Genomic DNA, 26504 nt, shown 5'->3' on the forward strand with positions numbered 1-26504 from the left:
AACTATCTTAGCATGTTTTGTGCTTTTACACGTCAACATATCGTAGCAGCGTCCACACGACAAACATAATTGTGAACATCAAAAACAGCGACAGTGTTTCCATAATTGTAGCAAGTGCCTCTGATGATGGTTGTGTCAAACCGAAACATGTAAGGCAGAAATAATAATAAAAAGTGACCTACAAATTGTTACACTCGACGGACTTTCTATTAACTTTGTGATTGATAGTGTAACGGACCAAAATGAAACAATTAAAAAAAAATTAATAAGTCATCTTTGCATATTTCAGATACAAATAACAATGATAAAACACCACGCCGATATTCATAGCGCTAAATAAAATAACACAAGTAAGCAATATTAAGGCAACAACCAAAATTCAAAATTTGTAAAAATTGTAATATTTGAGAATAACAAAGATTATAAATTCCTATTATGCAATACATAAAACACGGACGCTGCAGGAAAAAAATAGCTCAAGACAGGATAAATAGTTGTGTTCTCAAACAAATGTGTTTTAATGTGAAGGACGAAAATGCCCTAATACTGGAATATTTAAACTTAAGAACTGATGCAATATAGCGGTTTCAACAAGTGAATAATTGCCTGAGGATGGCCAAGAAAAGCTGAAACATTTAGTGGATTAAATGTAATTTTAATATTACTTTAAATTAAGGAGAAATTGTAAATAAATTTGCATTAAATGTAGGAGTGAGTGTGTAAAGCGATAAAACTGAAGTCACCTCTGTACAGTATAGTGCAGAGCGTCAGTACCAAAGTACACGTAACGCCGTTAGTTTTAGAAACGAACTTTGTAAATAAATGGATGGGCATGGTACGTTAATTTAAATCATTTCGTGCGTAAAACTTTGAATGAATTCGAAAAGCATTTGTGAGATCTGAGGCCCTCACCCCTGTACTTGTGAAGGGTAGGCCTACTATATTTTGGGACATAGCGCCGTGTAGTCGGTAGAAGTGTGCTGGTATTTCAGAGCAATCCACCCTCTCCATCTTCAGTGCCAAAGAGTAAGTAATGCAAGAATACCCTGCATTGCTACTCGGTTTACTCTTCTACCCTGAAGATGGAGGCTATAAATTCCTCCGAATCTTCTATTAGACTACACGGCGTCACATGCTAAAATCAACATTCTTCGTGTGTACAATTATTAAACAGTAGTGGAAATCTGTAGTGTGGTCTTTGAGGTGCAATGCTGTGTAGCCTGATTAGGTGGGTAGCAACGTTTCGGAAGAACATATTGCTTCCATCTCCACATCTCTTATAAACACAACGCTGGCATTTTCCTACAACTACGCGGTCTCATAATCCGGAATGTCACAATATGAATTTTCGCTGTCATGAAAACCTGAAATGGTGTATAGTAGTTTTATCGTATAATTAATTGTACTCAAATTGTTACATGTATGTATATAGCCTGACGTCATCTCCGTGTCAGTCCTCACCTGTTTGTTTGACTGTGCCCTTTCGAGATGTTCAGCTGGATGAGACAAGATTTCTTGTTTTCCTTCTTATATATGGGCGCTCCCACTTCTTTTAATAGGACGTAAACAACAATTTACCTTCAACGCTTCAAAGAAAATAAAGGAATAAAAAGATGGTCAATATAGTTAAGAGAGATGGGCTTTCCTGTTCATACTAACTGAATACAATAACTACCGAAGTCCATGTGAGAATTTACGGATTTAGGCCAGACGGTTTTTATTCCGAAAAACGCCATCTTCTGAGATGTGGCGCCGTGTAGATCTTGTATGAACCGACATTTCGGAAGCACGTATCGCCTCCACGAGCGAGGAAGCTCCGTGAGCGGTTGGAAAGCAGAATGAGTTTGCTCACGACCTAATTTCATACACCCCCTTGCATTTCAATCATTGCGAGGATTTAGGGATACCCGTATGAGTCAGTTTATTCCAGCTGTCATTATGCATGAAATTCAAAGTATGTGGCTTCCGATTTACTTGATTTAAAACTCACGAGCTTTAAGATTTCAGAGTTTGAAAAGGGAAATATGTACGCAACAATGGAGAATCAGCACACAGAAAGTCGCGCTATGTACTCTGTATTCATGTATATTACTTTTATGGTAAAATGGCTATATGCCTTAAATAGAGTATAGATTTGTGTAAGGTCCTGTTATCAGCCATTACAGAAATATGAGACTTTTGCAGAACTTTCTGACGTCAGGACGGCCACAGAAGCAACTGGTTCAGGGAACGTTGTAAATATAAATATTAAAAACACTCACGAAAGTTTCTCAGTCCTACAAGAAGAGATTCCGCTTCAGGACTCAATCCAGTGACTGCAGGAAGACTCAGGATCTCTCAGACCTCGCGTGGCAAAGTCCTGTTTTTATAAACCCAGAGCAATTAAGGTGCAAATTGGTCTTAATTTCAAGTGAGGATTCTTGCATGAAACACGGTTTGGAGTATAACTTTTGAGGTAAACGACTATCGGCGCGAAAGGCTGACAACCTCACTGCCATCTATGAGGCGATTGTCTAGAAAATGTTGGGAGCCTCGACGGCTTGTCACAGGGGCAGCATTAATTTTTATTATTATTAGAAATGTAACTGGTTGTCTTCATTGCTGTATAAAGTTTCCGAACATTTATCCTTGTTTCACGGAAAGGATCCGAAAAACAACACTTTGACACCTATTGTCTGGTGGCAATGACCTTTGACATACCTCCTAAAGGATTACAGAGTTACTACACATCAGTGGAGGACTACCAGACTTGAGGAAATAATTTGTAATAACTTATGGAATATTAAGGAAATTTGGGGAATATCAGGCTGTCTAATCTTCGTGCTGGCGGATGCAGAATTTGCTTTTTTTGTCACATCCTGAGTCTCATCCAGTTCATGTTAGATGGAACTCAAAATGTATGAAAGTGGGCACTGTCTTACTTCAGACAGTGAGAATTCAGTTGAGCTCGAAGTTTCAGGTTTCGTCGTAATAAACCGAACCATTGCACTCATTCGTCTCAAGTTTTAGCACTGTTCACTTCCACACATCGACGAGTCTATGACCGGGCTCCAAGCCGCTCGCTCTTGCTGATCCAAAGGACACAAGATGGCTACTCAGGGAGTGGGGTGTATAACAGCATTATCCATCTCTTGTTTTTTATTTAAAAATAAGAATACGGACAATGTCCGAGGAGTCAGTAATTTTATTAATATATCATCGTCACAAAATATTAGATCTTATTAACAATTTATATACTGATTTATTTTTCAGTTTTATTCACTTTCATTCCTATTGAGTATAGACACCGATACATAAACTTGCACAGAAGAACGAAACTTTTGCATTCCGTGTTGTGTTTTTTTTGTACCTTGAAGGACTGGGCTCTCTGGTCCGTTCGTATTCAGAATCAATTATAAAATTACGAATCTTATAGGCAGTCGGTAGGACTCATTGGACGAGAGATAGGCCCGTAGCAAGGCCTCTACCTACCGCAGACATCCATGCCTCGAGTGCGATTCGAACCCACGATCTCAGTGTTTAAGCGGGCAAAAACATTTTGTTCCTTAGTCCAATCGGTCCATTTTGTGTTACGAGCATGAAAGGAGTTCTTATAGTTAAAAAGCTTCTCCGTAGTTTAAATTCATAATGAAGCCACACACACAGGGCCTCGACATGTAATTCCGCACTACCGTAATAAAATGTTACACTTATATTATGTACCCATAAATGTACTTCTCCTGCAGTGAAGTCAATACGATTTGTGAGAAATATCACGGACTAATAAAAGTTCACAGTGCCTGTATGTGTGTTGGTCCCTTCTTGTTATATGCCCAACACACTCTGTGACCCTGGCGACAAGCTCGGACTTGTACTCGGAAAACACTGAGGCAAAGAATCATTTCGAAACTTTCGTTACGATGTAGTGATAGGCCTACATAAATCTGTGATGACGTCATGTTAGTGAGGTAACTCCCTATTGTCTATATTACAAACATGTGTCTTTTCAGAATTTCTGAGATAAAAAAAAACACAAACGTCCTTCACAATCGTTCATGAAAAACGGGGTTAAGTTGTATTGGATCTACGAGAGAATGCTCTGATTTTATGAACTTTCGTAGAGCAGTGATTCGTCGTTCGTCGTTCGTCGTTCGTCGTCCGCCATTCGTCGCAATAGAAGAGAAGACACTCGTAGTCCAGTAAAGAATGGAAGGAGGCTTAGGCAGTCATGGATTGAGAGCGTTTATATTTGGTTGTAATTGTAATAGAAGTGCCAATAAATTCAGTCACCGAATCTAGAACCCGTTATTATTAGTCACGACAACCCCGAATACGTGATAATATATAAGAAAGGAACTGCAAATCGTTGACATCGATTCAAGAATTAAACACTGTCAAATAAAAGTGACTACACCATCTTAAATGAATGGAACAAAAATTATTTCAAAATTATCCTAATACTTCAAACCCAGGGACAGGAGAGAAGAAGGACGCCCATGTAGAAATAGAGAGGACAGTTTTTAATTTAATACTTATAATTGTAAACCCTGAAGCCGGAACTGTCGTGAAGAAGAGCCCAAAGTATTCTCATGATTTTAAGACTACTTGGACACTGTGGACTCTGCCAGAGCTATATGTGTCAGCCGTGGGCACAGTGACGTATAAATGTGACAGCTGCCATTGCATAAAGGCAGGCACCGAGCTGTTGCCCTCTGGCTGCACTGCCGAAGCGTAGCATACAGCCAAGTCACGACATTACTCCCGATTTGAGTAAACCAGAGCTCATTTCGAATCCCACTCAAGGCGTGGATGTCTGTGTGCCTTTATTCTCTCTATGTTGTTGTGTGTGTGGGTAGAGGCCTTGCGACGAGCTGATTCCACGTGCAAGGAAGTAGTCGTACCGACTATAATCTATCGACAAGATGGCCATTCATCACGTGATGGAGTGGCACTAATATGTAATAAATAGGACGATCCACCATGGGTTTATTCTGATTCAACTAGAAGCAATGAAATCACAGTATCCAACCAAACCGAAATTGAACCAACAGTACAAACTACACATGGCACAGAAAATACATCCTAAACGAAGATTAGACAATGCACAAAGTACAAGCCACCTGTAAACGTACGTCCCTCGCCAAAATTATTTAATTAAGGGAAAGAACAACTTATGCATTGTTTAACACCATGAGAGACGTTCCTCCGGCGAGATACCATCCCGGGACCGTCTAGTTGTAATTCAGCTATTGCCCTCCTTAAGCTTAGGGTGTCACTATTGTCCCTAACCTCGCCAGTTTGCTCCTAGTGTCATAAACCCATGAACTGACCTTGTGCGAGATCGGCCAGGAGGGGTCTTGGGTTCCCTGCTCATGTGCCTTGAAGACCTACAGAGGTCTATGGGCATCTCGAAAAATACGAAAGTAGGACAGATGTCGGACTCGACCTTTCGCTTTCTCTTGTTATTCTGTTTTGTTTATGCCCACTGGGGGACTTGTAAAGAGAGGGCAGTCGGTTATAGAGAGCGGATGAGGACGGCTGTTGAAATGTAGATAGAGAACAGAGAAGTGTTTTACAGTAGGGGTAGCGAATAGGGTGGACGGAGCGGCTAGCTTGGAGGACAAAGTAAATATTGAACATCGAATGAAATTTTAAATTAAAAAACACAGTGTGTTCTGGAGGCCCCGGATTCATGAACCCCGAAGTGTATTCCACTCCCATATCCGAAGCACCCGTATCCTGAGATAAAGAACTCAAGCTCGAGCGACAGTCGTGTCAGCTGTACGTCGGAGGGCGGCTAGACACCGTTAATTGTTATTTCATATTCAGGTCGTGAAGTTCACTCAGCACCTAACTGGACATGCGTAGCGGTTAGCCACCTACACAAAGGACAAGTATCACAAAACAAAACGCCCGGAACAACCCACTACTAAAATCTTAATTTACGCCAGCCCTTCTCACAAAATGTTTCGATTATATCGCGGAGACTAGTCGTCAGAACCTTGGTACTTTTAAAAGTGGAGAATATTATGTGGAGCTCAGGTCGTCATAGATGGCTTTCGGCTACGACAATTGAGCCAGCTATGGAGGAAAATCGTTATTTATTGAGTAACACAGGCAAGAAAACAAAACAAATAATTCCAAGTGTCAAGGTTGTTAGAGTGTTGGGTTGAATAATTCTCGGAATAAGTGGGTCGCGTTTCATTTGACATCATCGACATAAGCAAACAGCCTGGCGACTGCTGTGTACAATCCTTTCCTTGGAACTTATTGAACTGATGATATTGCAATTTTTTGTAATGTTATTTATTCATTTTAATGTAAAACTTATAAATCATATACAGACCACATTAAATTTTAATAATACAGTGTTCATCACAATATGCTGGGATTTTGGAAGCTCTTTGTAGTAAATGTAGCGATCTGAAAATAATTCAGCAGTACACAGCAAAGTGGTTCTCTCGAAGTTTTGTTACAATGACATAAGTTCAATGTGTACTTGTAACTGTGTGTGTGTGTCAAGATGGAAATCTGGCTTTTTCAGTATAGATTAATCTATTCTGGAGCGATAAATGCGACTGATTCTGGCCTTCGTTTCATGCACATTGACCTATTTTTTGAAGAGCTTACTAGAATTCATTTATTTATATATTTACTACGAATTTATTCACGTTTTATTCAATGATGCTGTTTGTAGTCTAGTCTAACGTCAAATGGTAGGGTAATTAAACAATAATAAATTGGAAAGATTATGGGAGGAAGTGAACTGCGCCTAATTTGAGGTACTATCCCGAGATCAACCCAGAGATGCTGAGGAAAACCTCTAAAAATCTCAGTCAGGGCAGCCGGTCTCCAGGCCGAGATTTGAACCAAGAATCTCCCGAATGCGAAGCAGGAGTACTACCCACTGTACCCACTTGACTGCAACATTTGGTCATGAATATATACGTAGTCCTTGAACGAACCCGAAAAGTGGAGATGGTTTGTGATTGACACTGATTGACTATTTGTGGGAGACAGCTCTAGATGTTGGCCTCACTGTATCATCTGATAACATGTAGGACTGAAAAAGAAGAAAGTAGAGGAAGATAATATTATGAAAGTTAATACAACAAATGGGTGCCTTCCCATTGAATCGTCAAATGGTGTTTCTCTAGTTTAAAAATAAAATTGTGTGATAAATCCGTCCATGTCTTAGTACCCTGTGTTTTTAAAAAACTGTAAAAATAATTTATATGTTTCTGATATTTAAACTAAGCAGCTATCAAGTTAATCCCAGGATGATAGAAGTCGTTGTGTACATCTACAACTCTCCCTCGTCTTCTTTCTTCCTCCTTGAATGGTAACCATGGCAACATACAAAGAAGAATAAACAACATGGCGTCCTTGTCTATTCCCTGAGGGGCGAATAATGTGCCGTATGAAGAAATGTACGAGATTTTGGAAATTAACTAAAGTGCAAAGTTATATAGCAGAGCTGAAATTTCTTTCCACATATCACTTTTCAGGTAAATGCAGACCTAGTCCATTTCAGATTTCAGTAATATAAGTTACCGGGAAATATATGGCATAATTGTATATCTGTTAAATGGAAGGAAAATGATATTTCAGTATTACTATAGAACCATTATTTAATTGTCACTTATTGATGTAAACATCTATCTTTATCCAATCTTGTTCTAGCTTAGAAAGATAGGATGAGGTGGTATGGACTGGAATGATCTGGCTCAGGATTGGGACCAGTGAAGGGTTCTTGTGAACATGGTAATAAACATTCAGATTCCATAAAGTTTTGGGAATTTCTCCAGTAGCTGCCTGACTGGTGGCTTCTCAGGAAGGGCTCAGCTCCATGAAGTTAGTTATATATTTTGGATATGCTTGTTACTCTTCAGCTGGGAAACTGTTATCAACCTGTCTATTTTTTAAAACACTGAAGATCAGTGTATATAAGGCAGTTTTGCTCATTGTGTTTTGATGTTGTAACACATGATCTCAAATCATGCAATTACAATTTGGAGACACATTCCAAGGGTTTTATAGTCTATATTGGGTTATAATAGGAATCTGTGAACATACTCTAATAATCTGCAGATCAAGTGTTAGAATCAGACCTGGACTACCTCATCTCTAAACATTCTTCTTCAACTAAGGAGCTTGTGTTTTCTTTTCCAGGCAAGCATAGAAGAAATTTCAATCATTGATATCTGAAGAAAGAAATTTGCAATTATGGTAAGAAGAAAAGAGAAGATAATTCCATCAAAATTAAACATATCAAAGAACCTAGGCTATGCATGCATATTTTATTTTATTTCATTTTATTTTATAATATTTATTTTTCTATGTGGGAGCACATGGTAGCATAGTTGCTACAAGCCTGAAGGTCGTGGGTTCAAGTCCGATGAGGTGGATGTGTTCAATTTACCTAATCCTTCCAGCCACACCATGTTCCTGGGATCAACTCAACCCCTAACAGAGAGTTTCAGCAATCTACCTGGAGGTAAAGGGCGGCTGTCGCATAAGGCTGATAACTTTACAGCCATCTGTGAGCCGATTGTCTAGAGAAAATATGGGCGCCTCAGCATCTCACAAACCTATTGGCCTTCACATCCTGTTACAGGGAGATATATCTTTTATTTATTTATTTATTTACTCATATTTACATGTGAAGGATGACACCGTGTTTTACTTGGCTGATTTGTTTAAATTTAAGAGAAACTCATATTCGGTTTTTGGACTGAAGCTACTAAGAGCAAACCTACTCACCCAGAGGGCTGTAGGAAATTCTCATGTTCTGAGAACTAGATTTGCTATCATGCAGTTCATCCCAATTCAGAACACTGGCAAATCAACCAATTGTAATACACCCACTGCCAAAAAAATTAATTCTTATCTCATATTGTAGGATTTAAGGTTCTCACAGCAGTGGTTACAAAGAGTACTAGCTTCTGGGATATAGCGCCGTGTAATCCATTGAAAGTCAACCAACATTTCAAGGTCAAATAAACCAAGCAAGATCTGATGTGAAAGCAAGTGGAAAGCAGAGTGTAGTATTTATGAAGTTCTTGTATGTGTGTTAATTCGCCTATTATCTATCACTTGCATTTCAGGGATATTCATTTGTTTCCTTTTAGATTTCAATTAAGGTAAGATTCAAAATAGGCAATCAAGAGACAAGGCTTGAGAAGAGAAAGAAAAGCCATACTACCATAATACGCATATTCAGCTTTTAATACCTTTTGTGAAGGAAATGCCATTCACTGCTGACACAAAACATTTGCCCCATTGCAGACTGAATCGATGCTATTAACTTTGAAAGGCTAAAGCCCAGACCTTGTTATCAGCTAGTATATATTTACTAGCAAACAGCTAATGTGTACCAGCAAATTCATTGAGAGCCAAAAATTGTGCGTCTGCCAGTGTGGTTGAAACCACACAGGAGAGTACAAGCAAACATGTTTGTAGACCAAATGGCTGATAAAGCCATATATAATAATAAACACATTATCTGCCACTGGGTTTGGATGTTTCAGAATGCGCTGCTGTAATACAGGAAGTAGAATAGTGTAAGTTATAAGTGTATAAGCCCATTTGTATTTGTATTTGTTTTTGTATTTATTTAAGTTCAAGAGATCCAAAGATGGATATAGAACATGTCATAAAATAATATAGAGCATAGAATACATACATAGTTATTACACAACTACACAGTACAATGAATACAACAATAATAAAAGTTATCTATTTAGATATTCATCCACAGTATAAAATGTATAAGTGTTCAAGAAATGCTTTAATTCAACCTTAAACTTTTTAAAATTATTAGATGTGTTCTTGATTTCTATGGGTAATTTATTAAATATTTTTATACCCGCATAATACACTCCTTTTTGATAAGTAGTTAAAGTAGCTTGAGGTGGATACAAATCTTGTCTTTGTCTAGTATCAATAGTAAGAGAATCAATGTCTGATGGGAAAAGAACTTTTTCTGCAATACAAATACTAACAACGAAAATATATATTGTGATGCAAATGATAAAATATTTAACTCTTTAAATATGTTTCAACACGAAACTCTATTGCCATATCCCAACATCGCTCTAATAGCCTTTTTTTTTTTGAGAAGAAAAATAGTAAACTATGAGATGAGTTTCCCCAAAAGATGATACCATAGCTCATTAAGGAGCGAAAACATATGCCAGTTTTTATTGTGAGAATTGTAAGAAACCCGCAGATATACTCTGTGGGCAGAATGCAGAGTTTAAGTATGTTAAAGCAGCTGGTACATATATATAACCAATGGTCTTTAAAGGGTTGAGATGATGTCCAGTAGTGGAATTTGTTATTAACAGTTATGAACATTTTTGTTTTATTAGCTTTTATTTGTTATGTCAATTTGTCAGTTGGTCAGTCAGTCAGCTAGCCAATCAGTCATTTATTTTAGTTTAGGCTACTTTGGTTTGATTTAGTTTGGTTTATTTTTAAGTTTGTTATAATTAAAAGATTAGGCCACAAATGTCAGATATGACTGATAAAATATGCTATATCATTTCAGAGTAGAAGCAGACATTTGCTCCAAATTAAAGCAGACAGTCACCCAAGAAGATCTGATTCATTTTCAATTGCTGTGAAAGCTTCAAGTCTTATATAAACATGACATACCTTCCCCTTTGGTTTACACTTTGAGTATGCAGTAGTGAAGTGCTGAATACAGACTCCTTCCTCACTCCAACCCAAGTTAAAGTTTGGCTAGACCAGATAACGTGATGCAATATATTGTTTGTTCTAACTGTAATTTGACAGTTTTATTTGCTGTGATTCTGTCCTTTAGGTCCCAAAGAAGAAACTTTCAAAGAAGGAAAAATTACGGCTGGCAGCAGAGCAAGCAGAGTTGCAGAGGATTGAACAGGATAAGGAGCGGTAGTTACTGCAGCCACATTGGGAGTGTTGCATGATTATCTCCCATACAGATGATTTATTTAGCATATTCTTTTCTAATTCAAAAAGGACTGTGGGGTTTGAACTATTTTTATGCTTTTCCACAAGAATGTACTTCAACGAAGAATTTTCAACATATTGGCCATTTACTGAGAAATTTCTATGACTAATGGAGGTCAGCTACCATTTGCTTTAGAGGTATTGGAGGTGGGAATCTGTTCCTCATTCTATGTCTCTAAAACTGACCAGATTGCTTCAACGGTATTCAAATGTGAGGATTATGCTGGCCAAGAAAGATGCTGAAGTTCATCTTCATGCTCTTGAAACCATCAGTGAACAGTTCAACCTGTGTGAATTGGGGTATTGTCATCTTGGAAAAGTGCATTGATTTTGGAAATAACGTCTGGATCATGAGAAGCACCTGATTATCCAATCTGTCCATGTACTCCCTTGCAGTAATTTCAAGCAGTTTCAAGAACCAATTTAAATAAATATTTGTCATGAATTTGACCATAGCTCATGATGACAGATTATTCTTGGCATGTCCATTTACTGTCAGAATTAGTATTACCTGCAACCAGCACATTTCATGCTCTGTCACTTCACTATGTTGTCATAGTCTCATATAGCACCACATTGATTTGACTGCATAGAAAAATATCGCAGGATGTTCAACTGTTCTGCATGTAATCGTTGCTCAGGTGTTTTCTTAGAACTGATACTTCTTTGCTAAACTTTTGTATTCGATTTTTAATAAAAAAACTTTCTTGTAATTGTTATATTTACTTTGTTATAGTTGATTCTTATGCACAGCATTGTTCAATTTATCAAGTAGCAACTTTTATCTCACAAGTTGGAAGTTTTCTGTTTTCTCTATTAAAACTAGATGTCGAAAGATGTTTCATCATTGGTAAAACCTGTAAAACTTTTGTATAAATAAAGTAGAGTATTGTTAAAAATGTTTTGAGATTTAACAGCTAAAACCAAAAATACAGCAAGAATTCTTATTGATGAACTATAAGGCAATTAGAATGAACTATTTCTAGATTTCTGAAAATATTGTGTGATATCTTTTAACATAGCTGTTTTATTTTTTAAGACAGCGATTGATTCAAGAGGAGAAAGCTCGAGTGGAGAGAGAAAAAGTTGCAGCTGAAGAGAAAGCAAAGCGGGATGTAGCTGAGCAGGCCGTGAGGGTGGTTCAGTTGCAAGAAACAGTTGCACTGTTTAGAGAACTTTCTGAAAAGATGTATAAAATGAAGCTTGAAAAACAGGCTAATAATGAGGTACTTATAATTACACTTTTATAAATAAGAAGGGACTTGTGTGAATGGGTTGCTGGAAACTAGATTTGTAGGTGTTTTTTCATTTTCCTGCAATATTACTTAATTATTTTTAGGACTTTCTTTATATAAAATAAAAGTATAAAAACAAGTTCCTAGAGACTTATGTAGGGACTATAGGATGAAATGGGTTACGACTATTTCAGCATTAACATAATAACCTCCCTCATACCTGTTGGATTGAAGGTCAGGCGGATCCCAGGGCCAGAGCAGATCATGTGGAGTAGAGAATAATCTCATGCCCCTGCCAGGAATTGAATTCCTACTCTGGATTACCAGTCTGTAGTCAGTCCCTATACTGACTGAGTTGTCATGGTTCCAATGAAGATGCCCACTCAAGAACTAATAAAAATATGATACCTGGATTTTAAATAGAAAATTGAAAGATTGTAAAAGGCTGAAAATCACATGAAGATTAGGTTCTATACAGTTTCTCTCATGAAACTGACACACCCTATTCCAAACATTCCGAATAAAAGGTTGATTACTGTACAGTAACAAAAGTTCCAAACAAAACTCATGAACCCTGATTATCCATTTCTAACACAAAACATATTATGGTTATATTTCTTATTTGGTCTTAATTCTTTGAATAACTTACTAAGTGCAGTTTCTGTGTATGTAAAATTTGCTGATTATAACCATTTTACCCTATTGTCATTTTTGCACTTATCAACTTATAAGCAACATCTAATATACAAGTGCCACGAACTTCATATACCTATTTTCAGTGCTTCATTGGTTGTCACCAGTACACCACATGCTAAAGAAAAATTTTACCTGGTCATCATATTGATATTTTACATTCTATAAATAAAAATGAATTACCCAAATAAGGGTTATATATATTGTGAAACTCTATTTCTCTATTATTATTTCAAGATCCTAATTAAGGTCCATTGTTTATGCTGACCGTCTTACAGTGTATAAACTTTTTCACCTTATTCTTCACTTCCACACTACGTGTTTCAGCACTAATGTGCCATCTTCAGGTGTCTTTATGCACGTTAAACTATTGTACTGCATGGCATAATGTCTTCATTCTAAAATGACTAAAATCTGTATTCATCATATAGGATGATGAATTCTAAATAATAAAACTTTTCAGGATTCTTCCTACATTGCCCTCAAATATGCGAATTATGCCAATCCTCTTTTATGTGAGCATTCTTCCTACATATATTTGTGTATCGTGTTCTGTGTTGTGCTTTGCTCCTGCAGTACAACACATGCGCACACACATGCACATGTGTTCACACATTCACACCTTCATAATTTCATAAGTACTGATCTTCCTTAAGAAAGAACAATAGTCTGTGGAGGTTATCCTAGGTGATGATCACTGTTATGGATTACTTGAAGAAAAATAAAATGAATGAATGAATGAATGAATGAGAGATGTTTTGTCTGGCTGATGACATATGTAACTTGAAATGCATATTTTGTTCAAGTGGAAGCAGTATATGAAATGTGATGGCTTGCCTGATCCAGCATCTTTAAGTGAGATGAATACATATATCTACCTATGGAGATCTGTTGAAGAGAGAGGTCAACTGGATGTTGTTGTAAAGAAGACAGCTGAGGTTCTTAGGGTAGGTTAAAAGATTTTCATCATTGAGCCTCTGAAGGTCAGTTTCAGAAGATGTAAATAATGCCATATGTCTTTTGTTTTAATTCCCAAATTAAAATATAACTATGAACCCCACCTACAATACATGACAAATAACATAGATTTTTTTTATTATAATGATCAGAGAACTTTTAAAGATTTAAAATCCCCTTATGAAAAAAGAACAGTAATGATTGTGTTATAATAATTTTTAAGTGTTAAGTGTTATAATAATTCAAATGATTAACACTATATGGATCCATATTAGGTTATTTCATTAATGTGACAAATATTTAATTTAACAGCCTGAGAATGGCCCAAAACATGTACTAAGACATATAGCAGTTATTAAACAAAACCAATGTAAACAATTTGATCGTTTTATTTTAAAATATTTGTTGTGTTGACAACCACAATATCACAAAACACCTATTCATAACCCAAAAGACCTCAATCTAAAAGAGAATATCTTATTTATGTGTCTATGTAATAAAATGTATCAACTCAATTTCCTTTTCTAACCAACGCCTACCTAAAAGAGAACTAGATCTGATACTGTTTCAGAAATATACAGATCTTAAAAAAATATGTGCTTCTAAACTTTTGAGTGTAATGAGTTGTTCTTTTCCAGGTTGATTGAAATTGATTTGGCAGTAAGCATGCCTTTTCCTCAGTTACAAACATTTTTAAATTTTTCAAATGAGAGTAGAAGAGCAGATATTTGGCAGGGAAGTATCCCGTCAGTGTTAGAGCACTGATGGTATCCACTTTATCGCAGAAAACACTAAAAATGAAATAAAGATGTTACTTTCATGGTTCACTGGTATTGCACATACTGGCAGGAGAAACAGGCAAGTAGTACATCGCCTGTCACCACCATGCACCCAACCATAGGCTTGTTAGCAATTTTGCTGTGGCTTATGTTGGCCATTTCTGGGCTGTGGCGCTATTAGAAGAGACGTGATGTGGTATAAGCTCGAGGGGAAGAAGGAGTGTATGACACTCAAGCTATCGCAAACTTATTATATTAGCCAAATGGAGATATTAACACATTTCAATTACTTGGTGCTCACAGAGTACACAATCAGCAGAAGTAAGGAGGAAAAATGGGATGGTGAAATATATTTCTGCCTAACTTTCATTTGAAAGTATTTTCAGGAGCACTATTACAAGCCAAAAGATATATATCAAAATTATACAAATCAAATGTAATGACATCAGCTACTGTTCCAAGAAAGTGGAAGAATTTCAGACTCTTTTTAAAAGAGAAATGCTAGAACTTTGAAAGTTCTGATCATAAAATAAGACCAGCTCTTGGGGAGGTATAGAACACTCAAAATTTCTATCTAAGAGACAATGAATGTTTGGAAAATAACTAAGTACATGGAGTTGGGCCCTTCTTGAGAAGCTGTCAATCACTCAGCTACTAAAGAATTTCCCAACATTTTATGGAACCTGAATGTTCATCACTGTATTCATAATAGCCCCCCAGTAGTCCCTGTTCTGAACCAGATCAGTCCAGTCCATTCTATTTCTTTAAGATCCACTTTAATATTATCCTCTCACATACATCTAGGTCTTCCTAGTGGTCTCTTTCCTAGTCACTGAATGATAATGATAGAAAAATACCTTATCACTGGCTGTACTGTGGAATGTTTTACGCTATTAATGGACAGTTGACCATTCAATTCACCTAAAGTCTTAGACTACAATTCATATCAATTCTAGGCTTTAAAACTTTAAACACTATGGATTCTAAAGGGTTCTGATGATGGTGTATAACACAGAATTACTGGGTTTATGGACTTTTTCCATCATCCAATATTCTAGAAAATAGAAAGCTCTTAATTTCGGAAACTGGATCTGCTTTCATCCTCATGTGAGGGGCAAGGACACCTAGTCAGTTGGGCCTCTTATAAAGAGCTAATCTCAATCACTGGACAGCCCCTGCCTATGGAAAATATCTAGCTACTGCTTAGTAGTAACTATTGAAATCATATGGATGATATTTTGATTCTCTTCCGAAAACTGAACTTTCCATTGTTTATTTACATGAAGAATTTTTACTAAGTAATAACTGAGGCCTAAAATATTTTATTGCTTCAGATTTGAGTATGGCACTAGCAGGAATCATAAAGTTATGTGCCACCTTATTAACGATTTTAACAAAAATGTAATTTGTCAAGAGGACCTTTGCTGGTCTGCAGAGGGTCCATAATTAACCAATGCAAAATGTGAATTCATAAGAGACTTACTATCATGATTACTATGTTGTCATTAATGACAACTAACAAAAAAGTTGTTCAAAATGTAGAAAACAGTCCAAATTTCTTGACTCTGTGATAGATGTACAAGGTGAAATAAAAACAAGGCGAGCTCAGAAGTTGCTAACCATTTTTTTAGAATACATGTTTCTTTCCTTTTTTTCTCAGCATAATTAATTTTAGCTCAAACTTGCATAGTTGTCTTAGAAAGGGTATGTATGCAATTTATATACTTTTCATTACCTCCTTCTGCCACAGGATTTGGCTAACACTTCTGAAAAATTCACGTTCTGCCACTATATCTCATGTTACTTTACAAAGAGTTCAGAAAACATTTTGACTTCTGTGAGAAATCATTATTTCAACTTGTAAATATAATGTTTTTGTTCAGCTGCTTGATGCCATGCAGGAGCTGATTGACAATGCACTTGGGGTCAGTCCAGGCAGGGTTGAAAACTGGAAGCAGGTCAGTGACCAAGAAACACATGTTAAACAGGTATTCAGTTCACCCTTTTATGTATGATTTGTGACTGGGATAAGTGTTCATATTATGTAACCTCAATATATGGACAAATTCAGAGATTTGATTCTTCTTCATATAGTATCAACTGGCAGGATCATTGTGAATGTTAAATTGTAAATGATATCCTGTAGGATTTTTAGTCTTTTTATGTGAATTTTGAAATAATACTTTTTTTTAATAAACAATCACTGTGTTCTTTGCAGTATTTTAAATTTCACCATGTATTACTATCCTACTATATTTGACACATAAGTAATACCTGCATGTGATATGGAAATGTTAAATAATCCACAAGAAAAATAATATGCAGGTTCGAAATGATTTTCGGATGGAGCAACAATTTGATTTGGACAGAGCTTCGTATTTGATATTACGTAACATTGAGGAGAATATGCAGCTGAGTGGCCTGAATGAAGTGCACTATATGAAGAAGTTTGATGCCTTTGTTCTGTGTCTCTGGAGTCTGTTGCCTCTTCCCACACCTTCAGTTCCATTATCAAAGATGGAGAGGTGAGTGTGACGTGTGCATCTGTGTTAATCCACTTATCCCCAACACCACTTATGAGTTGTTAACACTGAAAGGCAGCTCACCTGTTTTTTTTTTGTTTTTTTTTAGAAGTATGGTTGTTTTAAACACAATTTTATTATGCAGTTTAAATCTCTTACTGGGCACTATGCTACAAGCTGGAAGGTCGCGGTTCAAGTCCCAATGAGGTCATTAGATTTTTTCAGTTGACCTAATCCTTCCAGCCGCACTATGGCCCTGGGGTCGACTCAGCCTCTAACAGAAATGAATACCAGGAATTAATTAAATAATTGTCCTGGGGAGTAAAGCGCGGCCAGCGCGTAAGGCTGACAACCTTATGTGTGACCTCAAAGTTATCCATCCTCTTGTCCTGCCGTTAAAGTGTCTTTGTGCAGGTTATTCTTCTGATGAATTTCTTAACCCATTTGATTGCTGTTTTACATGCTATTGGTTTCGGCTCCCAGTATACAGTCTTGGGATAGACCCCACAAAAGACACCGCCTACACATTTTTGTTGTGCACTTAACTGTTGCTATGATCACATAATGGTTACCGGTCATCAGGTAATGTCGAATGCTGGCTTGAAAACGTCATCGCATGTTTACCATGCCGTAACTTGGCAATGGATGTCTCTCCTCGCTCCAGAATTCTGGCTTTGAGCTTCATGTCACAATTTGTTGGTGGGGTATACAGACATGCTCAGACAGGTCTTTTCTTCCATAGAGTTGCACACACTGGGTACAATGACCCATTATTCGGAAAGTGGGTCAACTGTGGGTGTAATTATTGGGTCAGCGAACAGAGTTGATATGTTGTAGTTTGGAAGCTGCTTGGACTTTATGCAGATTGATTTTTCCCCATCTGCCAAAGTTTTGATGACGGGATATATTATGTGCCAGTGGATAGCGTGAAGCTACTTGTATGTGTCCATCTGTAGGTATAAGTTTGACTTGTCCTATATCATGCATAATGATCCACAGATATGAAGTAAATGAAAAATAAATGGTGGAATACTGCCAGGGGAAAAATAGACAATGTGAAACCATAATGTCAAGGAAGTGTTTTAGTGGTCTATTTCTAGTTCAGTGGAATTGACAATTGCTGTGTATGCTAAATTGATGGACTATCATCAAAATATAACACAGCTGAAAATCCAAGTTACGTATTGTATTATGAGTATCTATTTTAATTCGCTGATATTTAAACACCTTATTCTGTTTTCCAGGCCCCCTCTTGCATTCAACTTTGTTGATGTTGGTGTCACTGTTAATCTGCCAGACAGTCTGCTTGATGTTCTGCTGGTTGTCAGAGCAATGCTGGTCAAGTATGACCACTTCTCAGACCTCTGCCCATCATGGGTACCTAATCCATTGCCTGAAGAAGAACAAAAAGGTACAGTCCCAATACATCCTCTCAAAAATCAAGAAATGAAGACAGTTTATTGCTATACTCCCTTTAGCAGAGAATTGGGAAAATTACTTGAGGCATTTCATAGTCTGTACTCACCACACATTGGTTTATGATTAAGTCAAAATAGATGAACTAAGTGGGACATGAAGAAAACGAGAGGTATATGCAGTATTTTTATTGTTGTACTTATGACAGCAGACCACTCAGGAGCCCAAGGTTTAGACTTATAGATCCACATTAGAACACTAGTTTGCAAAAATACAGAAAAAATTGAACTAAATTTGAATATGGTGCAGTGGTAGGATTTTCTAATGGTGGTGAAACCTTCAGTTTCAATAACAAAACAGTATGAAATTTCTTCATAATATGAGTAATTATGGACTATTAAAGAAGATTCTAAACCACAAGGGCAGGCAGGGTGTAGAAGAAAATCAACTTTGAGGTTTCTTAGGAGAGCATTTATTTTCAACACAAGACAGAAAATTTTTAGCTGGAGGAAGTTCAAGACTGATATTATTGATTTGGGATGGTTGAAATTGAACGTTAATCAAGGAATGTTAGGTGGAGGATTATTAAAAGTATGTTCCACTTTATATGCTTCGGGTTACAGATTTTCTTTCCAAATTGTTCTTTGTTCAGATCTGTATGAGATGTCATTGGTGGAGTGGAATACAAAATGTGAAATTCAAGTTCTGGTGGACAGAGAGAATGATCGCAGAGCTAAGCTGGCTGCAAAGATAGCTGAGCTGAAGCCAGCATTACCTGCCACAGATGACACTCGACATACCAAAAGTGTTTCTAAAGATGGAAGACCAACATCACAAACCTCATTACTAGAGTCAGAGCTGCTTGAGTTGCAGCAAATTCAGCAGACACCTATAAAAACAGCATCTGAAATATATGCAGAACAGGAAGGTAAGATAGTTTGGTAATGCAGTGACCTAGGTTACTGAAATACCTTCCATAGTCCAGTTTCCTGTTGATGCCCTGAAACTGTTTTTGTATAGCCTGTAGTTCAATGTTTGTGTCAAAAGATATCAGAACTATACAAAACATCTGATTCTCCTTTGCTTCTGGGCACAAATATGATCACTTGTTTACATAAGTCCTTATAGTACTAGTCAGTCTGAAAGCACTTCAACTGCATAGCTATTCATGCCTCAGTCTTTGTAATTTATTTATATTGAGGTGGGCTATAATAGTGAAGGATGCAGCAAATACGATAGTAGACATATTTTATACTGACATTTTGAGCTCAAGGTGAGATCAATATGAGAAATTGCAGAAGCACTGAGAAACAATGCAAGAAGAGGAATTTTCCCTACTGTGACAATTTCTCACTAATCAGAATTTATATACCTAGCAGGATTTGCTAACGATGTTGCTTGTTCATGGAGAGGGAACAGACAGAGAGAGAGTGACATTAGTTGACAAGTTGATTTATGCTAACGTCCTGACGGACTTGGTAAATTGTGTGCCACTGATGAAAACGAAAGTAGTTGCCTGAAAACTGTTGACATTTGGGACTGAAAGAGATCATTTGAAGGAGTATTTGGAGTATAACACACACAGTCACAGGAGCAAGACACAACACAAAGCACAATACACACACGAAAGTAGGAAGAATACTCCGATAGAAGAAGATAGGTGTGACTCGCGTATTGAGATACGACATAAGGATGACAAATCCTGAACAGTTTTAATATTTTTAATATTTAAAATTTATCAATATATATGATGAATATATATTTTAGTATAAAGACAACAGGGCATGCAATGAAGTAGTTTGACGTACATCGAAAAGCACCTGAAGATGGCACTTTTGTGCTGAAACATGTAGTGCAAGAGAGAAGAGTAAGGTGAATAAATGTATGCACTGTAAGACAGATAGAATAAATCCTGGATCATTTGAACTGAGATAGAGATATTTTTCATGATTCAATCTCTGAAATTTGTCTTACATGTGCCTAGTAAATAGCTGTAAGATGGAAATCAGATGGCACCTGCAGTTTGTTGTTGATGAAAACCCCATTATTCACAAAATACAAGTAAGAAGGAAAACAGATTACTTCTTTTGAGTGTAATGAAGCATCAACAGTGATGGGCATACTCTGACTATCAAAATGAAACAGCTTAATGTTTTAAGCAGTTTCATTTTTAACTGTAAGAAAGAAAATTACTTAACTCTTCATGGAGGGTTTCTTAGCATGATGAAATCAAGGTACAGAACAGAATAACAGGCTTGCATTCAAGAAAGGAACATAAAGTGCAGACAGATTTTTCTGGGATAACTCGAGGGAAGAGAGTACCTAGGTATGGATGAGTGTGTAATATTTAAAATGATTTTTAAAGCAATATCGTGTTGAGCTGAGAATTTGATTTAACTGGCTTAGGTTAGGATTCATTGGGCTCTGATGAACCTTTTTGTTCTGTAATGAAAGGGAGCTTCTTGAATGTCTAACTTATTGCAATTTCATAAAATTAATATAGATAATGCTTTTTTCTTCAGATGAAAAACAAGCTACAGTGAAATTACAGTACTGTGTTGAGCTAAAACCATATGAACTTAATCTGCGCAAATACATGATCCTGGGTGGAGTGTACCACATAGACCTCCTTCAGCAACCCCCTCAGCCTCAAGAACTGCATGATAAGTCCACCATCACTGTCCGTAAGTAAATCATATTGCCGTATTTTGTCAAGTACTCCACCCCCATGAATAATAATGCAAATAATTTTTTAACAGTAAAAAGTAAAAACAGATTTATGTTAAAGAAAGCAGTCTTCTGGGATTTGGCACCACATATACACGGTGCCAAATCCCAGAAGACTGCTTTCTTCATAGTCACCGCTGTGAAAGCCTCAAATCTTGCACAGATTTATGTTGTTTATTGAACTGTTAAAGTATACATGCCAAGTGTAAATGTATGTAATTCGCAGTTTCTTGAAGTTAGAACATGATGTTCTTCATTTATTACTGCTATTTAGCCTTCTGCTTTCCAGGCTCTTATGTCCTGCAACATGAAAATTTGCCCATTAACTTACAAACTATGTTCTTAGATCACTACTGAAATACAACTTCCCCCAAAAAGCTACACATGATCAAGATCAAAATATACTGGCAGTATCTGTTGTCCATGTTTTCATTGCCATCATTGAATTGAATTTAATTTATTTACATTCTATAAATCCTAAGCAGGTTAGTACCTTTGGATACAGAACATGTCAAAAGGTTACATACATAAGTACAGGCAATTTTAGTTTAAAAATTAATATAACTTAATTTTACATCATTCTCTATTTACATTGAAGTATTCATCTAAAGAGTAGAAGGAATGAGCATGTAGATAATTCTTTAACTCTGATTTAAACTTTTTAGTATCATTGCCCAAGTTTTTAATACTTTGTGGCAGATTGTTGAACACTTTTATGCCAGTAAAGTAGACTCCTTTTTGATATACTGATAAAGTTGATGAGGGTAGGTGGAAGTTATATTTTTGTCTAGTATTCATGTTATAGACATCAGAATTTAATTTGAATTTATCTTTGTTGTAAACAACAAATAAGAGAAGCGATAATATGTATTGCGATTGAAGAGGTAGAATTTTTAATTTCTTAAATAATTCTCTACATGAATCTCTACTTCTACATCCTGTAATGATTCTAATTATATTCTTTTGTATTTTAAAAATTATTACACTATGTGAAGAGTTCCCCCAAAATATTAATCCATAGTTCATAATAGAATGAAAGTAGGCATGGTAAACCATCTTCAATGTTTCCTGTGACATAAAAGGCTTAATTGATCTCATCGCATAGCAAGCTGCATTTAATTTAGGTATAATTTGTTCAATATGTATTTTCCAAGACAGTGTACTGTCTACATGTATTCCAAGGAATTTTGTATCAAGTACTTTACAGATTAATTTGTTGGCATAACTGATGTCCAGATCAATTTGGTGGTTGTTTTTAGTTGTGAATGATATGTAATGGGTTTTATCAAAATTTAATGAGAGTAAATTGGCTTCGAACCATCTGTTTAAGGCTTCAAATACAATATTTATGTCATTTTTAAAGTTTTCAAATTTAGAGTTCTTAAATATTATACTAGTGTCATCTGCATATAGAATTGGTTTAGATTTATTGTTGATGGTTTTAGATAGATCATTTATGTAGAGAAGAAAAAGTAAGGGACCTAAAATTGATCCTTGTGGAACACCGTGCTTTATAATTCCCCAGTTTGAAAATGCATTATGACTGGAGTTTTTATTATTTATTTCAACTCTTTGATACCTGTTTTTGAGGTATGATTTGATCCATTCATTAGCTTTGCCAGTTATTCCATAGAAATTTAATTTCGATAGTAAGATATCATGATTAACACAATCGAAAGCTTTTGCTAGATCACAGAAAATCCCTCCCACAATTAATCTGTCATTGAGAGCACTTAAAATATCGTTAGTTAGTTCATAGGTTGCTTTTTCTGTTGTTAGGTCTTTCCTAAATCCAAATTGCTCTTTGACTAATATGTTGTTAGAATTTAAGTGTTCAAGTAGTCTATTATACATAACTTTTTCAAAGACTTTTGAGAATGAAGTCAATATGGATATTGGTCTGTAATTAGAGATGCATTTTCTCTCTCCTTTTTTAAAAAGTGGTTTCATTACAGCGTATTTTAAGCGTTGAGGAAAAGTACCTGATGATAAAGATTTATTACATAGATGATTCAAGGGTGAACTGATGTAAACAGAGCTTGCTTTAAGTAATTTGGTAGAGATTTCATCATATCCATGTGAATTTTTGGGCTTAAGGGATTTAATAATGTTTTCAATTTCCTTCCTTGTTGAGAATTTGAGATTTATATTTGGAAATGAATTGTTAAAGGCACGTGACAGATAGTATATTGGATTATTATTATTATTATTGGAATATGTTTTCTCAGCTAATGAAAGGAAATATTCATTAAATGCACTTGCGATAGCTTGTGGATTGTTAGTGGACTTCCCTTCAATATTCAAACTTTGTACGTCTTCATTAACAGATTTCTTTCCTGATTCAACTTTCACAATATCCCAGGTGGTTTTAATTTTATTGTTTGATTTTAGAATTTGGCTGTTATAGTTATTCTGTTTGGCTTCTTTAATGACTTTTGACAAAATTTTACAGTACATTTTGTAGTGACTTTTTAGTCTTGGATCATTACTGTCCCTACTGGCCAAATATAGTTGTCTTTTGTGTTCACATGAAGTTTTTATTCCAATTGTTATCCAGGAGGATTTGTTTTTATTTTCATTTTTGACTATTTTTAAGGGAAAGCTTGAATAAAAGATCCTCAAGTATGTGTTCAGAAAGCAATTAAAGCTAAGCTCACCAAGACTGCTTCCTATTAAGTGGTTATACTATGTTCAGTTAAGTTCATGACAAATGACACACGCCTTAAAGCTAATTTCAACTGACATGGAAGAAATGCATGTCCACATATTTTTTATTCTCATATGGCCACCAGTTATTTTCATTTCTGTTAAGTAAATTTTGTTGAAAAATTCCCAGTTTAAAGACAAATTTCTTCATACTTTCAGTAAAGTCATTGATTATTTTTATGCAGCCTGTGCTTCATTGCTACAACCCTTCACGTTTGTTTCTTGCAAAATGAGTACCACAACAAATTGTTGGATGAAAATTCTCTTCACTTATTTCTGGAAGAATATGTAGTTTGCACGTTCTCGTACCCTAAACTACCATAAATTGTCATAAAGATTTGCCTTAAATTGTAAATTCATAACAGTATTCTTTACATGATTGGGGCACATGGTAGTGTGGTTGGTTAAGGCACTATGCTACAAGCTGGAAGGTCATGGGATCGAATGCTGATGAGGTGGATTTTTTCAATTTACCTAATCCTTCCAGCCGCACTATGGCCCTGGGGTCGACTCAACGTCTAACAGAAATGAGTACCAGGAATATTCCTGAGGGGTAAATGGCAGCCAGCACGTAAGACTGACAACCTTACCGCCATCTGTGAGCTGATTGTCTAGAAAATGTGGGAACCTTAACATCTCACAACCCTGTTACAAGGATACCTTTACTTTTTTTACTTTTATTCTTTACATAATTTTTCTGCACATAGATATTACACGTTTTTGAGTTATGTAGCAACAGAACATCTTTCTAACCCTTAGTTACAGCCACAAGAAAATTTTTTATTGAGAGCCATGATCTAAAATGAACAGATCTAAGAGAACTCATGGATGATTCTGCTACACACATGGGATATAATCTGTTATCGAGATTATTTTACTGTACCACATCATTTATGTTTACTTTGGTAGTGTTCTTCTTGTTGGGATGGTGCACAGCAGCAATTTTCTGCTGCCCTTCGTGATTCACAACATTATGGTGCACCACTGTTTCTCATTGCCATCAATTATTGCTATAAGACTCTTATCTTTATTGTTCATGAGTGTATCAAGAGTAAATTCAAAATACATGGACGTTTTGATCAGGGTTACCAGTTTAGGAAAGAATGTTTGAGTGCTGCTGCAGATTGATGACACATTGTGGCATGTTGACCAGTTGCTGGGCAGTTAACCATGAAAGAAGCAACTATGCAACAGCTGTTGCTGAGTAATGACTTCACAGAGAAGCATGTTTCTACGGCAGCAATTAGATACAACAACAATTCAAATTGGCGTTTTCTACACAGTCCATGCTTAGATGTTATAACCAGATCAAGTCTAGAGATGGTTATCTGGTTGTGACCCTCATGGGGCTTGGCGCCAAGACGAACTGATTGGCGGTGCCATTTACTTTGGATTAATATTCTACAGATTTGAATGGGGGGGGGGGATCCACTAAATTCCTCTCCTTTGTACTTGTTCTTTCTCAGTGCTTAGCCTACTTTTCCTCTGTTAAGGAGCCTTATGAGATCACAAAAAGTTGTGTGAGTGGGTGTGTGTTCAAGCATGCGTGTGTCCATATGTACTTGTATGTGTAGGGAGATTGCATGTGTGCATGTTCATATGTCTGTCTGTATCTCTATGTCAGTGTAGCCCCCATTTCAACTATTTTCACGAAGCTTGATGGTGTTATTATGATATGAACATGTGAGCTAGAAGTGACAGTAGCGCAACTTACTCTAGAGCCACAAAATGATGTATGACAGCAGATATTCGAAAAATGCACATTTTTATTAAAGTAATTATTTTGTAGCAGCTGAATGAAATCTGTATTAGCTGCTGATGATAATAACTAATGAAGTGCTGGAGGTAGGAGTACAAAACATAGTATTGAGATAGACTGTAAACATACCTACAATTTATGTGTGACATCATCATAGTCATCTTTCACTCTCAGGCCCACAGAAACCTTTTATGGACGTTACATACAAAAGCCTGTCTTTCCTTCAGAGTTCTACCCAAATTTTCTTTTCATTTTTATTGGTATTTTTGTGGAATATGTTGCTCTCTCATAGTTTATTCATTTATTCAGTGATAAAAAGGAATGTATTACAAAGTCCTCCTAATGAAAAGCTTATCTGTTAATAATATTTTATATCAGTTCTTCTTGTTCACTAAGATAAGATATCTTTGGTCCAGTAAGTGTCTTGTATGTATTAGAATCTGATTTATATTTCCTACAGCACTGGTCATTTTACATTCAAATCCTCTTCTTCTTCATAGGGTACATTATGTTCCTAATAATTAGAAGTATTAACTTATTCTAGTGCCCTGTCATTAATACATATCTTGCTTGTAATTGCTTATAATTATAAACAAAATAACGTCTATAAGTTAAAAATTACAGATTTGGCAGTTGTATGAAACTTTGAGATTATATCCAACAAGTTTTAAACAGACAAAATCTGTATTTATGCAATGTGTTCTTCTGGGAGAAGGGGGGGGGGAAGAAGAAAGAA

The 26504-nt window shown here is 36.2% G+C and overlaps 1 protein-coding gene across 1 annotated transcript in view; it reads left to right on the forward strand.

The window, feature by feature from the left end:
• LOC111872203 (axonemal 84 kDa protein) overlaps positions 1 to 26504 on the forward strand; it is a 64935-nt gene that overhangs the window by 2311 nt on the left and 36120 nt on the right. Inside the window, exons 2-9 of the mRNA XM_033754593.1 lie at positions 10808 to 10896; positions 12014 to 12200; positions 13709 to 13849; positions 16522 to 16626; positions 16964 to 17163; positions 18405 to 18571; positions 19229 to 19504; positions 21099 to 21260. Coding sequence (XP_033610484.1) covers positions 10808 to 10896; positions 12014 to 12200; positions 13709 to 13849; positions 16522 to 16626; positions 16964 to 17163; positions 18405 to 18571; positions 19229 to 19504; positions 21099 to 21260 — 1327 coding nt within the window. The remainder of the gene's footprint in view (positions 1 to 10807; positions 10897 to 12013; positions 12201 to 13708; positions 13850 to 16521; positions 16627 to 16963; positions 17164 to 18404; positions 18572 to 19228; positions 19505 to 21098; positions 21261 to 26504) is intronic.

The sequence above is a fragment of the Cryptotermes secundus genome, unplaced genomic scaffold (assembly GCF_002891405.2).
Source record: "Cryptotermes secundus unplaced genomic scaffold, Csec_1.0 scaffold677, whole genome shotgun sequence".
In the NCBI taxonomy this organism is placed as follows: Eukaryota; Metazoa; Arthropoda; class Insecta; order Blattodea; family Kalotermitidae; genus Cryptotermes; species Cryptotermes secundus.